The following is a 17,798-nucleotide window of genomic DNA, read 5'->3' as shown; positions in this document are numbered from 1 at the left end:
GATGCTCCACTTTGGTGCCATCTTGAGGACAAAGGGGGAAGGAAGACAACTAACCACCAGATGACCTCCGAGCTGACATTATATTTTCTCCCATAGGCAGCGTTAGGTGTGAAAGGTGTGAAAGGCAGATTTGATTATTACCACAGAATAGAAAAATGCCATTTTTTGCACCTCCAATTCCGTGGCTTGAGAAGCCCCTATTCACTTTGTTTCTTGCATGTGTTTTGACTGGGACAATATGGCCTAGTGGGCCTGAAATGAGCAAGAGCCCCATGAGAGCCCCGCTCTCCTGGGGCTTTATGACAACAGTGCTGAGTCATAGAGGTCCTGCCCATCCCTAAGAGAAGATCCTTCCCCTTCCTCGGTGCCTTGTCCCCTCAGAGTTTTGCCCTAGTGTGGCTGATGGGGCAGGATGGAGTTTCTTGGAACCACTCAAACCGCCAATTACTGTGGCCCCAAGAAAGGCTGTGGCTTCAGTACACTGCCCCCGGCTGTGCCGGCCCCAGAGATCCAGGAATGTTACCAGCCCTATTACCTGCCTGGGTACCGCTGCCTCAACTCCTGGAGACCCAGCCTCCTCTACAAGATCTCCAATGCCCAGACCTGTGTGGATGAGGGAGCCACGTGCCGCAGCACCCTGCGGCCGCCCACCATCCTGCCTGCGCTGCGCTCTGCGCTCTTCTGCCGCTACAACCCCCACGACTGGAACCAGTCCAATGAGCTGCAGATGCGCGGGGCCGAGGCCTCTCGGCTATGGGCCAGCCGGCTGACGGGCGACTCCATGCGACTCATGCAGGACAAGGACCAGCTGACGCGCCAGATGCAGGAGGGCACTAGCCGGAACCTGGGTCAGAGGCTGTCGGACATTGGCTTCTGGAAGTCTGAGCTGTGCTACGAGCTGGAGAGGCTTCTGAACGAGAGCTACAGCTTGGAGACAGTCAAGAGGCGGCTGGAGTGTGCGGCCGAGGAGCTCAACTGTCCACTGCAGGTGAGTGCGGGGGTGGGGGGGGCGGGGGGGGGCAAGGCAGCCTCTGGGATGCAGCCCTGTGCGATCAGCTCCTCTTGGGCGAAGGCCACAGGCACTTCGCAGGTCAGTTTGAGCTGCATTATCATCTGCGATCCCTTTCTACAGTCCAGGATCATCCCAGTCAAATCAGGGTTCCCCAGGCTGAATCGGATTTCCTTCTCCCCTTGGGATTACATCGGAACTGCAGAGGTTTTATCCAGACATCCCGTGTGTGTGCGTGCGCGCGCATATGTGTGTGTGCGGGCAGTCATGCACACAGGGTGGTCTTTAAAGGATATACTTAAAATAATTGCTGTATTTTGCCCCATACCCGTGAACACCTTCTAACATACTCTATCACTTATGCCATATATTTATTTATTGTTTTGCTCCCCGAGCTAGAATCTAAGTGCCACGAGGGCAGGGATTCTTGTCTGCCCTGTCACTGGTGTGTTCCAGACGGATCCTCAGCTGTGCTGGGCAGCATGTCTGTGCTGGTCCTCCGTGAGCAGTGTCTATGCGGACGGCGGTCACCTGGGCCGGTGTTCTGAATATCTTCCCAGCCTAGCACAGTGTGTGGCACATAGTAGGCACTCTGTGTTTGTTGAGTAAATGAATAAATACCTGGATGGGAGTGTTCCCGACACTTCTAATCTCCAGTCACATCCCGGATCAGTTAGGCTTGCTTTTGGTGGCATGTAACGGGTACCTGATGGCCGCTCAGCCAAGGCTCAGCCAAGTAGGAACTGATTTTTCTGTCCTAATGAGAATTCCAGGAGGAAACAGAGCAGCCTGCTGCTGCCTCCACTTGATGCCGGAGGCGACCCAGGTGCCTGTCTTTCTGCTCTGCCATCATCAGCATGTGGCTTTTGTCCTATTGCTTGCAAAGAGATTTTGTATCTCATGTTGCAGGCTCCTGCTTGCAAGGAGCATTTTGATGTTCTCATTTGAGGCAGGAAGATAGGGCTAGGGCAAAGGGCACCTGTGCCAGCTGTGGCAGGGAATGTCAGTTTTCTGGAAGGAAACATCCTGTGTTTCCATTCCTAGCCCATCTGCCGGAAGTCTCCTGGGCTCTGTGGCTGCAGAGGAGTCTGGGTGGGTGAGTGGTCTTCACTGGGTCCTGGAGTGGACATCGGGTAAGGAACTGGTATTACCTTCCTCTCATGCTCTGGGAGCCAACCTTGGTCACACAGGATGATGTTCTATTGCTCCCCAGAGCAGACAGGTACTCAGAACCTCCTGCCTGGAAGCCCCCTGCTGCCATTTCTGCTCCGTGTCAGGTGTGAGGACATCTGCAGGAAAGGTCCTGACTCCGCTTGTCCGGAAAACCTGGCTCCACTTGGTCACAGGCAGCTCCCCAACAGCCGCAGGGTGACTTGGGGATGAGAGATCTTTCAGCTCCATTTCTCCCCATCTCCAGCACTACTGCCCTCCCCTTGGACAACGATGACTACCTCCTTCCTCTCCTCCTCACTCCTGCCCTCCTCCCACCCATCTTCCAGCCAGAGGGGTGATTTTATATCTTAAATTGGATCTCCACACGCCCTCACTAAAACCCCCTTGATGCACCCTGGTTAACATCTAAATTCCTTGTCACCAGCCCTAGCCTCTGCACGGCCCAGGCTCTACTCACTGCTCCAGCCTCACCTCCTCCAGTTCCAGGGGCTTCCTTTCTGCTCCCCTTCCTACCTCAGGACCTTTGCACCTGCTGTTCCCTCTTCCTGGCACATCATTCCCATTCACCTCTGCTGCTTCTGATAATTCAGGTCTTGGTCTGTCATCTCCCTAGCAAAGTCCTTCCTGGCCAACCTCACATCGCCCTGACTATTCTCATCCAAGTCTTCCTTACTGAAACGATTGCACCTCTTTCTGTGTTTACTTGTGTGTGTTCTCTCCTGTCTCTTAGAGCTCCATTAGTGCAGGGACCCTCTGATCAGTTGGTTGTGGTATCCCTAGCACCTTGATCGGGTGTGGTTGGAAAAGGGGCTCAGTAAATTCTTGTGATGTGAACCCCTCTCACCTCCTGAGTTCCCGGATGCATTTGCATTCCAGCACCAAGATGGGCTGTTCCCTCTCTTCTTGCTTCTGCTAGTCTTTGTGACATCACGGGCTCATGGCCCAATCACCAGCCTTTCTCAGCCTCTCATTCTGGGAGCTCCCCTGAGCAGCCACTTTTCCCATTTTCTGTTCCATTCTGCCCATGTCCCCATGACAGCTGCAAGGTGAATGGCTGTGTCACAGGGTTGCCTGGGTCTCACATGGCCTTGGTCACTTTGCAAAGCTTTCCCCTCCTCCCCATTTACAGATCTTCAAAAAGGGGCTTTCACACATGTTCATAAGTAATAATTATTGACCGTATTCTGAGTGCTTTACATTTGTCGAGCCAACTTAATCCACACAGCAAACCTGAGAGATAGGCACCAGCATGCTACCCATTGGCAGCCCTGGCACCCCGTGGTCCCCACGGAGGGAGAAGGGGAGGTGGAAGCCCGCTCATGTGCACAGCGATGAGGCCACATGAAGCATCCAGGTTTCCTGAGGATAAAACAGATTATAGCAAAGGTGGATGTGAGTCGCCTCTGGTCAGCGTTTCCATATGAGTGCAGGGAAAACATGTTACTCCTGCTGCTCCCTACAGGTGGCCCTGGAGTGCCTGTACCATCGAGAGAAAAGGATTGGGATTGATTTGGTCCATGACGATGTGGAGAAGAACCTTATCCGGGTAAGATGCCCCCCGACCCCACGCCCCAAGGGAGGAGGCTCGTCTAGTCACAGAGGTTTCTGAGCTGCCCATCAGGAGCAGAAGCCATGTGTCACCGCATGAAAAGTCAGGGCTCAGAAAGCATCATTGAGGGCCTACATTCCATAGAGAACAGGGAAGTGAGGTCATGGGACCCTCAGTTTTGATCTCCAAAATGAACAACATAACAATAATACCAATAAGTAACAATAACAAAAGCTAGTGTTTATGGAGCACCTACTGGATGTCATACACTGTACCATTTCGTATGCATTATTTAATATAATGATAAAACAATCTACAAATGAGCACTTGGCACATAGTGGTGCTAAATTTTCTTTTAATCAGAAAGCGTATAAAAAAAGGAAGTAAGACGAGGAATGCAGGGGATCCCTGGGTGGCTCAGCAGTTTAGTGCTTGCCTTTGGCTCAGGGGGTGATCCTGGTCCCAGGATCGAGTCCCACATTGGGCTCCCTGCATGCAGCCTGCTTCTCCCTCTGCCCGTGTCACTGCCTCTCTCTCTCTCTCTCTGTCTCTCATGAATAAATAAATAAAATCTTAAAAAAAAAAAGATGAGGAATGTAGATCCTCCACAGCTGACCCTTACCTATCTGGCCCGGGGATCAGGTGGGATGAGGCAGGAAATGGACCCTGCCCTGACATTTCACCTTGGGGGGACGGTCAAGGTGGGCGGCGAGAGGCAGGGGTAGAGTCACTAGCCTGGGAAGTGAGGTGCCATGACTTTCTAAGTGACGCTGGTTTTTTGTTTGTTTGTTTTGTTTTGTTTTGTTTTGTTTTTTTGATATTTTTCATTGCAGGAAGTAGATTTGCTAAAATGTTGCCAAGAACAGATGAGAAAACTAGCTCAAAGAATTGATATCCAGATGCGGTAAGAACTGCTTTCTCTCCCCCTTCTGGCATCTGTTTTGGGTCTCCTTGGTTTCCGAGGGCAAGCAGATGGCTGTCCGTCTCTAGGTGGTTCTTTCGGTCAGTGGTGTGTTGGCAAGTGTTTAACAACCAGCTCTCCAGGGAAGAAATAAAATCCTGATTTGTAGCATCTGCAAGGCCAGTGGGGTCGGTGCTGCCACCACCGTTGCTGATTGTTCTTAATTTGGACGCAGGGCCTTGGCAAAAGAAATGGGTCTCACTGAGGCCTCTCTTAGCCTGGGGCTTCCCCGTGTTTGTTTTGAACTTGGGGAGATGGCTGAGAGCAGGTGGCATCAGGCATCAAGGTGAGGGGCCAGGGCATCTCTAGAGGGGAGCTGGCAGGCGCCTTGAGCCGGGAGTCTTCAAAAGCAATCATCTTTTTGTTCTTGGAAGATTACATAACCAGTATCATGACAAGCCAGGAGGCTCCCCCTCATAATTAAAGGGAGACCTGAGTTTTACAGGGCTTGGGGCCCATAGCGAAGCCCTTGGTGCTTGGCTCCCCTGGAGGTAGCCTTCCCTCTTGATGCTGGAGCTGGGCACTGCCTTCAACTCTTATGGGGTGCGCTGCTCTGCTGGTTTCTCCTCTTCGAGTACTCAGACACAGAGGACAAGAGCAGGGCTGGTCACCTAGCCACAGCTGCCCCTTCCAGCTGCGTGGGGCATGTGGGTAACCTGGACGAGATGCTCAGGGGTCAGGCGGCTTGCAGCTAGGCTCTGGGGGCTTGCTGTGCCCCAGAAGGAGCAGTCACCTGCCCTCCCAACACACATAGAGCAGCCCCCCCCCCGCGCCTCCATTGAGGAGTAGGTGGAAGGGACAAGATCACCCAGGATAGAACAGCATCCAGGGCAGTGCTGAAAATCTCCCTGCAGATCTAAGGGTGTGGTCAGGGCAGATCTTAGAGGCGGAGGTGTCTGAAATCAGGTGCACACACAGCAGTGATGCAGGGACCTGTAAATGGATGAAAGCAGGGTCATTTGCACACCTCTGACCTGATTTCTGATACTTTCACCTCCCACCTGGAATATTGTTTGCCTCGTGTTTGTCTATACATCAATTTGCTTTAAAAAAAAAACCCTTACATATTTATACTTAAAAAGGAATCTTTTTAACAAAGGGAGCGCTTCGGGTAAGGAAATGTCTTCACTGGGTTTTTTCTTGCCCTTATTTTTATGATCACTTTGGGTAAGAAAGAGAGGTTCCCTATTTGTGCTTGAGGTTCCCTATTTAAGGCTATGGCAGGAACTCGGCGTATGGGGGTGACAGAGGGCTGGAGTTTGGGACAGGGGATAGTTTGAGCCCACAGAGTGAACAGAATCCCAGACTTGACATTGGGGAGCTGGACTCAAGGAGGGGAAATCCCAAGATGGGACAGTGAGGAGGGGACTGCTTGTGCAATCTCAGCAAGGAAGCAAGATGTGGGAGTGTACCAACAGCTAGAGAGGAGGAGAGGGGTGGACACAGAGACAGAGGAAAAGTTGGGGGGATTGAGGACAGACACTGAGAGGTGCAGGCAGCTGGGGCAGGGAGGGTGGGGGTAGAGAATGTGAGCAGGTGGAGAGGCATCCCTCCCCTTTGCCAGAATAGAGGCCGAGCCACCCTCGAGAGAGGTTCTTTGACCTTGGGCAGTGGCTCTCTCGCAGAGGAGGCCTGTCTTCTGGCAGGAAGCAGCTCATGTTGCCAGGGCTCCCTGATTAACCTGGCACTGGCCAGAGCCTCAGTGGCTGGGTAGAACTCAGTGTAGCCTTGCCCCCGTGGGGAGGCTCCACTGCTGACCGGCTCAGGTGGCCTCCCTGGTGCTGGCCTGTGGCCTCATGGTTTTCTGGGGGAGGCCTCAGGCCTGCATCCAGGCGGAGCTGTGTCCCTACATCACCAGAAGACTTGGCAAGGCAGAAAAGCTGAGCAGAAGCCCTATCAGGGCTTTTCCTTGCAGGCCGACAGCAGGGTGAGCCTTGGCTCTGGCTGGGCTCTACGTCACTGGCTGAGGTGGGGAGACAGGGGCTGCCCCCTCTTTCTCTAGGCTCATTAGCTGGACCGGTAGACCGGGGATTCTGAGGCCCTGGGTCCCCTCTAAGGCTCTGGCATGTTTCTTTTCTACATTCTGGTCTTCACATTCCAGTTCATTAGGCAGGACAGGGCCCCATTCCTCCATGGCTCTGCCAATTCAGAAGGCCTCAGGGGACTCAGGATGGTTTCTCCTGTCCCAACATGACTCCCTGAGCATTCTGATAAGTGGGAACCCACCAACACAATTTACTTTCTTTGCTTCCAGCCTGTTTGAAAGCTGTCACCAGCATCCGGTGTCCATAGCAGAAAGAGAAAGTGGCAAAAAGATGAACAGAGACAGGGGAGAGGGACAGAGAAAGAGACACAAAATCCCCAAGACAGAGAGAAGCCAAGAAAGATGAGGGAGAGACAAGGATCATGCACACGCACACAGACGCACAGACACACAGACACCCCAGTATGAAATGTGCACCACTCACTTTAGTTGGCGTCTGGACATCAGCTGGCTCAGTGAATGTTACTCCCCGTCACTTCCAAGCACTTCAAGGCCAGAGTCCCAGTCGATGCTTGTGTGTCTTTAACACTGACTAATCTTGTTTCTATTAAGAGAGAGACAGAAGGGTTCAGGCTTAGGACCTTCTGGAGACAACAGATTCTAGCTAGGATTCTGTTAGTGTTTTCTTAGTATTTATGTTTGAGGTGACCCAATAATGGAAGGTGCTACTGATGTTCCTTTAAAGACAGCGATGCAGATTTTTCCCTTTAAAATACACTTATTTATATTTTAGAAGTGATTTATGAAAAGTAGCAAGTAAATAATAGCACAGGTACTTTGAGAACATGACAAGAACCACAAAAGTGGTTCTCCAGGGTCTGGAGTTTGGCACACGGTGGCCTGTAAGTCTAAGGTTCCCAGGCAAGATACCAGCCGTGAAGGCACCAAGAACTGGCCCTACCACTGTCCTCGGCTCACCCCTACTGAGTCCCTGACTCCGCCCAGTCTCTGATTCCCCCATCCCTGACCCTCCAGTGTTTGGCTCCGCCCCGTCACTGACTCCGCCCACCCCGACTCCACCCACTCCCTAACTCCGCCCACCCCTTGATGCTGTCCAGCCCCTGACTCCGCCCACTCCCTGACTCCACCCAATCCTTGATCCCACCCATCTCCGGCTAGGTCCTGGCTCCGCCCAATCAAGACCCTGCCCAGCCCTGACTCCGCCCCCTCCCTGACTCTGCCCAGTCCCTGACTCCGCCCACTCCCTGATTCTGTCCAGGCCCTGACTCCACCCACTGCATGACTCCGCCCACTCCCTGATTCTGTCCAGCCCTGACTCCGCCCACCCCAACCCCCCCACTCCCGGACCCCGCCCACTGCCTGATTCTGTCCAGTCTCTGGCTCCGCCCACTCTGAGTCCACCCACTCCCTGACTCCGCCCAGTCCTTGATCCCACCCATCTCTGACCAGGTCCTGGCTCCGCCCAATCAAGACCCTGGACTCTGTCCAGTCCCTGACTCCGCCCACCCTGACTCCGCCCCCTCCCTGACTCCACCCATCCCTGACTGTCCAATTCCTGACTGTCCCATGCTTCGCCCCACCAGTCACTAGCTCTGCAGGCTCCCTGACTCGGCCCAGTCTCTGATCCTACCCATCTGACTGTCCAGGTCCTGGCTCCCTCTAGCTCCTGACTCTGCCAGCCCCTTATTCTGTCAGCCTTAATGAGCTGCTAAGAGGTCCCTAAACACCTGGATGTCTCATTTCTTTGCTTTTGCACATGTGAAGTCCTCAGCTTGGACTCCTCATTCCCCCGCCCACCTGTCTACTGTTTTATGGAACCTACCTCAGAAACGTTCTCACCTGGAGTTAATGGCTTCCTCCTCTGCATTACTTAGTATCCTTTTCAAACCCTACCATTCTTTATTTATCTTTGCTCTATTTATACAAATCTGTAAGCAACTGGAAGGTAGTGACTGGGTCTGGTAGTAGTGACTGGGTCACTGGTAGTGAATGAGTTCATGTCTTTTCCCTCTGTGCCCAGCATAGGGTCAAACACAATGATCTGTGAAGTGATCTAAATCAATACTGGGCTCTGTCCGCAGTGAGAATTCATATCTTCTCAATCGGGTCAGCAAAGTACAGCTGGGGGCCCAAGTCTGGCCCACCACCTGCTTCTGTAAAGTTTTATTGGGACATAGTCATGCCCGTTCATTTACTGTTTTCCTGCATAGCTGAGTAGTTGCATCAGAGACCCTATGACTTACAAAGCCCAAAATATTTAGTATTTGACCCTTTACAGTAAATGTTTGTCCACCCCTGTTCTAGATGACAACAGATCCTAGTGTATTAAGGGGATGGGAGTAGTGTGATGAGGGCATCAAAGTGGGAAGAGGCCGAGAAGCCACTGGGGATAGACAGAGCACCCTTCTGGGAGTCCAGAGGCTTGGCTTTCAGCAATGGCTCTGCACCACACTCCTGGGTAATGTCATGTGAGGGACTCTGGGTAAGTACATAACCTAGGGACAAATCCTTGCCCCACACAGGGATAACCGAGATGCTCAGCATGCTCTGGAGAGGGACCTGGAGGACAAAACCTCAGCCCAGTTTATCGATGAGAAGTGCTTTAACCTGAGGAACACGTCGGACTGCATCAGCTTTTTCCATGGCATGGAGAAAGTGGATGGCACGTAAGTAGTGGGCTCTTGGTACCCATCTCTGGCCGAGCTTGATGGATGTGAGGGCTTCCAGGTCTGCTTCTGCCAAGGAACCATAGGGGGTTATCATGCATCAGTCAAGTAAGAGGCAAAGTGGGTGAATGAGGATTCTCTGTTGCAAGCCACGGAATCCAATGCTGGCTAACATAAGACAAGATGGAATTTACAGGAAGGCTGCTGGGGGAGCCACAGACTTCAGGAGAAGGCTGGATGGACGGGAAGGTTCTAGCAGCTTGAATGAGCCAGGCAGTGGGAGCTAATCAGCTGTATTGTCAGAGCCCTCCTCTCTTCATTCTTGCCCCACTTTGCCCAAGATTCAAATTCCAGCAAGGGGGTGTAAGAGATTGGCTTAGGGAGGGTCACACAGCCACTGCCATGAGCCAGGGCATGCCAGGCACCCCGAGTGGCAATTCCACCAAACAAATCCAAAATAGAATGGCTGTAACCAGGCGGAGGAGGAATCCAAGCTCTGCTGCAAGAGCCAACGAATGCCCGTCAGTGCTGGTGGCGGCTTAAGAGTGGATTCTGGAGCCAGGCTGCCTGGCTTCAGATTCAGCCTCTGCACTCATGCTTGGGACAAAGTACTTAATCTCTCTGGGCCCCATCTGTACTGCAGTAAAAATAGTGCCCACCTCCCAGAGCTGCTCCGAGTATAAAAAGGTGGGTGTGTGGAGCGCTGAGCACAGAGTCCAGTGTGGGGGAAAGACAGCAGCGAACATGTATTGAGTGTTTGCGGTGTGACCTCATTTTCTTGTCACAGCAGCTCCGAGGTAGGTGCCTTCTGTGTGCCTGGCTATGTCATAGGCATGTCCCTGTTGATGGAATTTCACGCAGAACTTAGGCCTGCTTTCCCAATCGGCAGTCTAAGGTCTGGGATGATGAGGGCTGGACAGAGCAGTGCTCTGGGTACAAGTAGAGATGGTGGTATCTCTCTTGGTCTCTTAGAAAAAGAGAGAGAGAGAGGGCATCCCGGGTGGCTTGGCAGTTTAGTGTCACCTTCGGCCCAGGGTGTGATCCTGGAGACCCGGGATCGAGTCCCACGTCGGGCTCCCTGCATGGGGCCTGCTTCTCCCTCTGCCTGTGTCTCTGCCTCTCTCTCTCTCTCTCTCTCTCTCTCTCTCTTCTCTCTCTCCTCTATGTGTGTCTCTCATGAATAAATAAGTAAAATCTTTTTTAAAAAGAGAGAGAGAAAGAAGACTTCTAGTACACATATTTGTGCCTGTCACACAGTAAACGCTTGTTCAGTGAGCAAATGAGTGAAAAGAGGAAGGGAGCGGGGGAAGAAAGAGAGAAGAGAGGAAAGGAATTTCTTGGCAGTCTCCTTGGTCTGAACCTGGCCACCAGCTGGACCTCAGTAAATATCAAAGTGTTGCAATGACCCTTTGGGGTTTCCGGTAGTGGCAACTCATGGGGACCCTCCTCCTCCTCCTGTTCCCAACAAGGGGACTCCCCCCACCTCCGCTCCCCATGGCACTGGCCATGTGAGCAGGACTTCAGGCACCTCGTCCCCTCAGCGGCAGCTGGCCATCTTGAGTGGGAGTCTGGAGGATCCCCTTCCCAGACAGATGCCTCCCTGAGAGCTCAACACCAGGGGCTGGCAGGGGCCTGCTGTTTAAAGTCCCCGTCCAGCGACTCCAGCTGGAGGGCAAGTGCCGCGGCTGTGACTGATTGCTCACCAGATGTGCTAGCCCAGGCTCTGTATTGGAGGTTTTCTTGAAACAGGGCCATGGCGGGGCGGGCAAAAGGACGTTGGGAGACCACATTGCAAGGATCTCTGCTCACCCAAGTTCTCCTTGCCGCAGTTTAACTGATGATGATGATGATGGTGATGGTGCTGGTAGTAGGTGCCCTTTGCTGGATGTTTGCTAAGTGCTAGACACGACACTTTGCAAACAGCGTCTTGTGACTCTAAAACACTTATCAAGCGCTTCCTGTTGCCAGGTGCCAAATAGGGGTTTCACGTTTAGTTGCTCAACAACTGCAGGGTAGATACCATCATTCTCCCCATTTTACTATGAGGAGAATAAGGCTCAGAGAGTTGAAGCAACGGGACCAACCTCACACAGCGAGTGGCAGAGCCACAGTGTGAGCCCACGTTGGACACAGAGCCTGTGTTTTACCTCGGCACCTTCCGGCCTCCTGGCAAAGCTTGCCACCTCCTCCATCCTTAGAGGACACAAGTTCCAGAAAGGTCATACCCCTTACTAAAGCACACTACCTTCCAGCAGACAAGCTGCCTCTGGCACATGCACCCCAGGGAGAGTGTGATGGAGCGGGTTGTTTTCTCTGGGGAGCACAGATGTCTGCTCCAGGGGAGGGCGAGGGCTTAGAGGTTGCTGCTCCTGACCTTGACAGTGCTCCGTTCAGCAGCAGGAGGCACGCTCCCGAGTCAGTCCGCAGTCTCTATCTGCTATCCCAGGTGCCTCTCCCTCCGTGGATTGATGATGAGTAGCTGTGTGACCTTGGAAAAGACACTTCACCTCTCTGAGCCTCAAGTGTTTGTTGGCTGAAAGGTCTGGATCAGACACCGTGCCCTCTCCCGCCTCCACAAGGCTGAGAGACCCCCGTTACTGCTTGATTTTTTAAAATTCTTGCAAAAGACAGACGAGGCGACCACATATGATATATGGTTTTTAAAAATTTCTATTCACCATGCAATCTAAGTGTGCTTTAAAATGTTGAAAGGAGACTTCTATTTCAGAAAATTGAGTCTCTTTTTTCTACTGCCTGAGAAGAGAGATGTTTTATTTAAGAACTGGAGACTTCCCAGCTAGGAGAGATCTTAAAAAGTCACCCAGTCTGGTTTGCCCCCGAAATGAAGCCGGCTCCCGAGAAATACGTGCCCCTCCTTCTAAGAGGCTTCCCAGAGGAGAAGACCCCCACGCAGTACATCGGCTGTGTGTTGCAGGGATTCGCAGACTCTGCCAGGAAGTACTTTCTGTTGTCTAAACTGAATACCTTATGCTGCACCACCTCTGAGAAGCTTTCCCTGCCTGCCTTTTCTGATAATAGTCTGTGTTCATCCCCCCGCCCCCCAGATCCACTCTCCGGCTGCTGTCCTATAGTGGGGGCTGCCCACTGCAGCAGACCGCCTTCCCATCTGGTTCCCACTTGGGTTCAGCCTGGAGGAGAGGCACCAGCGGGAGGCAGAGGGCAGGAGGAGCAGGAGGTTGAGGGTGGATTGCTCCCACTCTCTCCCCCACCAGGGCTTCCCCTCTCCTTCCCCTCCCTCTGCTCTGGCCCTCAGTGGTGACAGCCTTGTGCCTCGGCTCACCCAGGAGCCCCGCGACGCCTTCCGATCCTTTTTCTTTCCATTTATGACCCTGACAGACGCATGATGGCTGCACTCCATCAGCCTGTCTTTCCCCGGCTAAAGTCCTTCACAGTACATACACCATGCGTAAATATCTTCTTTATTTGATGTCTATCTTCCCCTCCTGGAAGCTTAGCACCGTGAGGACAGGGACGTTGATGCTCTTGTTTCTGGCTCTATCCTGGGTGCCTGGAACAGTGCTTGGCACGTGGTAGTCGCTCAGACAACGTTCGTTGAATCGTTGAATGAGTGAGGTGGGGCAGGTAGCATGGGCACGCTCTCGTCACTGAATTGAAAGGGCCCTGCAGCCAGCACCGTGCCCCAGTGTCTGCTTCGTGGCCTGGCTCGTGATTTTGGTGGTGAGAAGGGAGTGCTCAGAAAAAGAGCTTTTTGAAGGAATCTCTCTTTTCCCTACAATTCACCAGGTGCTCTTTGGAAGATGAGCTCTGGCTAGGCTCCAGTTACCTGCCCTGCAAAATGGGGGATGAGGGGGATGGATTAGCCCAGTGGTTCTCAACGGGGCAGTGGTTCCCCCTCTCCCAAGGGACGTTTGGCAATCTCTAGAGACATTTTTGGTTGTCATGACTGGAGGGGCAGTACTATTGGCATCTGGCAGGCAGAAGGGTGCTGCTAAACATCCGACAGTGCCCAGGGTGATCCCCCAACAGAGATGGTCCCTCTCGAGATGGCAAGAGTGCCCAGCATGAGACTTGGGATTGGGGGTTCTCCAAGACCTGCCTTCCACCCCCATCCCAATTCCTGTCTTGAGTTCAGTTCATCCCTAGTTCATCCCTGTACCTCCTGCAGGATCTCTGTGCCTGAGACCTGGGCCAAGTTCAGCAATGATAACATCAGGCACTCTCAGAACATGCGGGCCAACTCCATCCGGCTGCGCGAGGAGGCTGAGAACCTCTTCCAGACCTTGTCAGATCAGCTCTGGAAGCAGTTTACCCACACCAACCTGGCCTTCAGCGCCCGAATCTCCGAGGTGACAGACGTGAAGAATAAGCTGCAGATACAGCTGGCTAAGGTAAGTGAGACTCGCGTGTGCACGTAAGGACCACTGTCCACTCAGCTGAGTCCTCACCTGCCTCCTGAGGGCCTCAGCGGCATCTGGCCAAGCTGCCCACCCACCCCTGGTGCTGAACTGGCCTACTGGTCCGGATCTGGAGGGTGTCCCCCAGAAAGGGGAGGGGCCATGAGCGTCCCACAGGGATTCCAGCATCTGGGGTAGATCCTTCCCTGCTCCCCCCGATGATGGAGCTTGGAGCTTGGCCTGCCCATCAGCACATCACCCAAGAGGATGCTGGCGGCCCCCAGGGTCCTTCGCTCCATCTGAAGGCCCTGCAGCAGAACATGGTCAGTGAACATGGGCGCAGTTATCAGAGCCCCAGGAAATGGGCAGAGCAGCTCTCGGCCCACATCAGCATCTTTGGAAATGTAACCTTTTGACCTTCGAAGGCTTCCATAGCATCAGGGGTGAAGGATTGCCTAGTTTTGTCACTATCTCCTGCCACTGCCATACTGCCTGCCCTTTCTACTGCTCCTGTGGGAATGCAGTGTGCTGTCTCACATTTCTGGGGGTCCTCCCTGCATGGAATTTATCCTCCCTGCTCCACCTACACTCAGTGAACATACTGGGTGCCACATGTTTGCTGGCCGCTGGGAATGAAAGCAGGGGCTGTGCAAATAACCCCTTGCTCCCTATCCTCAGGGGATTTGCATTCTGGTGTAGGAGCAGTGGTGGCTATAAAATCTACACATTTGAAGGACATAGGTACGACAGTCTGATTGGGGGAGGTGGTGACAAAGGACTAGCCTTGAACCTGCATTCACAAAATAGAATTGTAGATTCAAGGATATGTTGTATGTACATATATAAAGGATATATATATATATGTGTGGCATGCAAGGTTCAATGGAAATTAGACAAGGTCAGTGTAAGCCCCCACAAACGCCACCCTAGAGCCTCAGGTATGGAGGGAGCAGAGAAAATGGAAGTTTCTAGTATGAGGGAAGAGCAAAGAGAAGCATCAGGGCTTCACATAAGGACCTTACACTGGGTGGCATCAAGAGCAGGTCACTAGGGAGTTGGGCAGGCAAGAGATGGCGGGAAGAGTATCCTGAGAGTGGCCAGTGAGTACAAAGGACATGTGTGGTATGAGGTTGAAGCCTGGGCAGGCTGAGGTCCTACAGGTCGTGGTAGGTCATGGTGAGGGGTCTGGACTTTACTCTGAGAACAGTAGAGAGGCGTAGAAGGTCTTTAAATGGAAGGGATTGGGATCTAATCTCATCCTTGGTAGATCTCTTTCCAGAGAAAGAGGGGAAACGGTTGCAGAGGTGGGGCGTGGACACAGCATGGTTAAGAGGCTCTTGAGGGCATCCAGTGAGGGGCAATGGCCACCTGTGCATCAGATGGGAGGGGGAGGGAGAGATGTGAACTATCTTGAGAAGACAGAGTTGGCAGATGTGCCTTCCCTCCCTCCTTTCCTGAACACTTTTCTATTAATCTTCCCAAAGCAGGGTTGAAACACTTTCTGTAAAGGGCCAGATCCTCTATTTGGCTCTGTGGGCCATACGGTTTCTGTCGCAACTACTCAGTCCTGCTCATCTGCTACGGCCGTAGACAATATGGACACAAATGAGCACGGCTGTATTACTTTTTTTTAAAGATTTTATTTATTTATTCATGACAGACACAGAGAGAGAGGCAGAGACACAGGCAGAGGGAGAAGCAGGCTCCCTGCGGGAAGCCTGATGCGGGACTCAATCCCAGGAGCCACCCAGGCATCCCACAGCTGTGTTCCAATAAAACTTTATTTACCAAAGTCGGCGGTGGGCCAGATGTGGCCTACAGGTTGCAGCTTGCTGACTGCACATGCAGTTTCACGTAGATTATCACTGCCCTCTCCACCCCATGGCATGTGGTTAGAAGTATGGACAGAGCGTGGCTGCCCGGGTGTGAGTCCTGGCTCCCCATCTCTGCAATCCTGGACAGTTTCCTTAACCTCTCTGTGCCTCAGTCTCCTTATCTGTAGGATGGGGATAATATTGGTTCTGACTTCAGGGCTGCCAGAAGGATTATCTGAGTTAACGTAGTAGGTAAACCAGCCGAACTAGTGCCTGGTCCAGAGTAAACACTGTGTCGGTGGCTATGATTTTACTGTATTAGTTGGTTGACTTGTCTGCATCTCCCCAGAACATGACTCCCAACCCCGCTATGTAGCCACCCTGCTTCGTGTATAACCTGGCACACCGTAGACACCCCTTAGATCTTTGTTCGATGAAGGAGAGGAATCTACAATGTTGAGTTTCCTGTTGATGTTTTTTAAAGAATGATCCATGAATCCAGTAAAAATTAATACTTTTAATTTCAAACCTATTCTTTCTTTCTCTTCATTCCTACTTTCCTTCCTTCCTTCCTTCTGGGAAAAGTTGTCCTATTATTGTGGTACAAAAAGAGTACCATTTTCTTGGTCTGTTCAGGTTGCTGTAACAAAAATGCCGCAGGCTGGGAGGCTTATAAACAATAGACATTTATCTTACATGATTGTAAGCCTCAGGAACCAAAGCTTGGGCAGATTCGGTGTCTGCTTCTTGATCCACAGACATCGTCTTCTCGCTGTGTCCTCCCATGGCAATGGCACAGATGGGAGGAGCTCTCCGAGGTCTCTCATATCAGGGCACTAAAATCCCATTCATGAGCCTACTAGGGACCTCACTGTCTCTCTGAAACCCCGCCTCCTCTTACTGTCACAATGGGGATGAGGTTTCAACATGAATTTTGGAAGACACACACTCAGTCCGTAGCAACCACTATTAAGTGTATAGTTCACTGGTGTAAAGTAACTTCAGGCTGTTGTGCAAGCATCACCACCATCTGTCTCCAGAATGTTTTCCCATCTTCCCAAACTGAAAAGAACTCCCAGGTTTAAGGAACTCCATGTACATTAAACCACTCACCAGTCCCCTGTCCCCCTGGCAGCCACCACCCTCCTTTCTGTCTCTTACAAATTGACCACTCCAGGTCACACTTCCACATGAGTGGAATCATACACTATTCGTCCTTTTGTGATGAGCTAATTTCACCGAGCATGGTGTCTCCGAGGTTCCTCCATGTAGCAGATGGACCCTGAGATCATGTCCTGGGCTACAGTCAGATGCTTACCCGACCGAGCCACCAGATGCCCCAAAGACAGATCAAGCATTTTCTTTTGAGGAGACATTTCATATTGTGGGTCAAATACAGCACCTTGTCATGTTTCATGGCACAAGGTCTGAGGCCTGGAGGTGACTTGAGAAGCTCCTTTGGTGGGTCTCAGCGACTGGTTTCTCCTCGGTGAAACAGGGAACAGTAGAGTTAGTTGATCAAGGCATACATTTCTGTGGTGTCCTTAGCACAGTGCTTGGCTCATGATAAACATTCAATAAAAGGTAACTAAGTATTCATACTATTATCAATGGGGAGAAAAAGGATCTCTTGGGTGATGGTGGGGAGCAAAGCCTTTTCCCTAGATTTCTCCAGGGAAGTTTGGAATTGTCACCAACAGTCTCCTCCTCCCTGATGAGAGAGTTTTTGTAACTATGAGGATTTTTATTAATATTTATCATTTAATCACCACCTGCTTTGCAAATAAGCCAGCACCCATTTGAAACACACCACACCCCAGCCCAGCACCTGTGACAACACTCCCTGAGCGAGGACTTGCCTCCTGGTTGGTGATGATCCTATATCATGTTTTTCTAAGATAATAGAAGAAGGAGTTGATGGAATGAAGGTAAATATATAGCAATCATGTCACTTTTTTAAAAAAAATTCATAAGAGACACACAAAGAGAGGCAGAGACATAGGCAGAGGGAGAAGTAGGCTCCTCACAGGAAGCCTGATGCGGGACTTGATCCCTGGACCCTGGGATCATGGCCTGAGCCAAGGACAGATGCTCAACTGCTGAGCCACCTGGGCATCCTAACCATTTCATCTTTTAGTGGTGGGTTCAGATGGAGGATTTGAAATTCTCCTTTAAAATTTTACCTGTTAATTGTTGAGCTCAACCTGATTCCCTTGGCAAGGAGCATTTCTGGAAACCCCCATCC

At 51.9% G+C, this 17,798-nt stretch overlaps 1 protein-coding gene across 1 annotated transcript in view; it reads left to right on the top strand.

Moving 5' to 3' along the window:
* The first annotated feature begins 369 nt into the window (after positions 1-369).
* Positions 370-17,798, top strand: part of TEKT5 (tektin 5) — a 39,559-nt gene continuing 22,130 nt past the window's right edge. The window contains exons 1-5 of the mRNA XM_055340807.1: positions 370-988; positions 3,645-3,728; positions 4,565-4,635; positions 9,220-9,363; positions 13,511-13,733. Of these exons, the coding sequence (XP_055196782.1) occupies positions 413-988; positions 3,645-3,728; positions 4,565-4,635; positions 9,220-9,363; positions 13,511-13,733 (1,098 nt within the window). The 5' untranslated portion in view covers positions 370-412. The remainder of the gene's footprint in view (positions 989-3,644; positions 3,729-4,564; positions 4,636-9,219; positions 9,364-13,510; positions 13,734-17,798) is intronic.

Source organism: Nyctereutes procyonoides, unplaced genomic scaffold (genome assembly GCF_905146905.1).
Source record: "Nyctereutes procyonoides isolate TBG_1078 unplaced genomic scaffold, NYPRO_anot_genome, whole genome shotgun sequence".
NCBI classification, from domain to species: domain Eukaryota; kingdom Metazoa; phylum Chordata; class Mammalia; order Carnivora; family Canidae; genus Nyctereutes; species Nyctereutes procyonoides.
The sequence above is the reverse complement of the archived record's forward strand: the minus strand, read 5'-3'. Positions and strand labels throughout refer to the sequence as shown.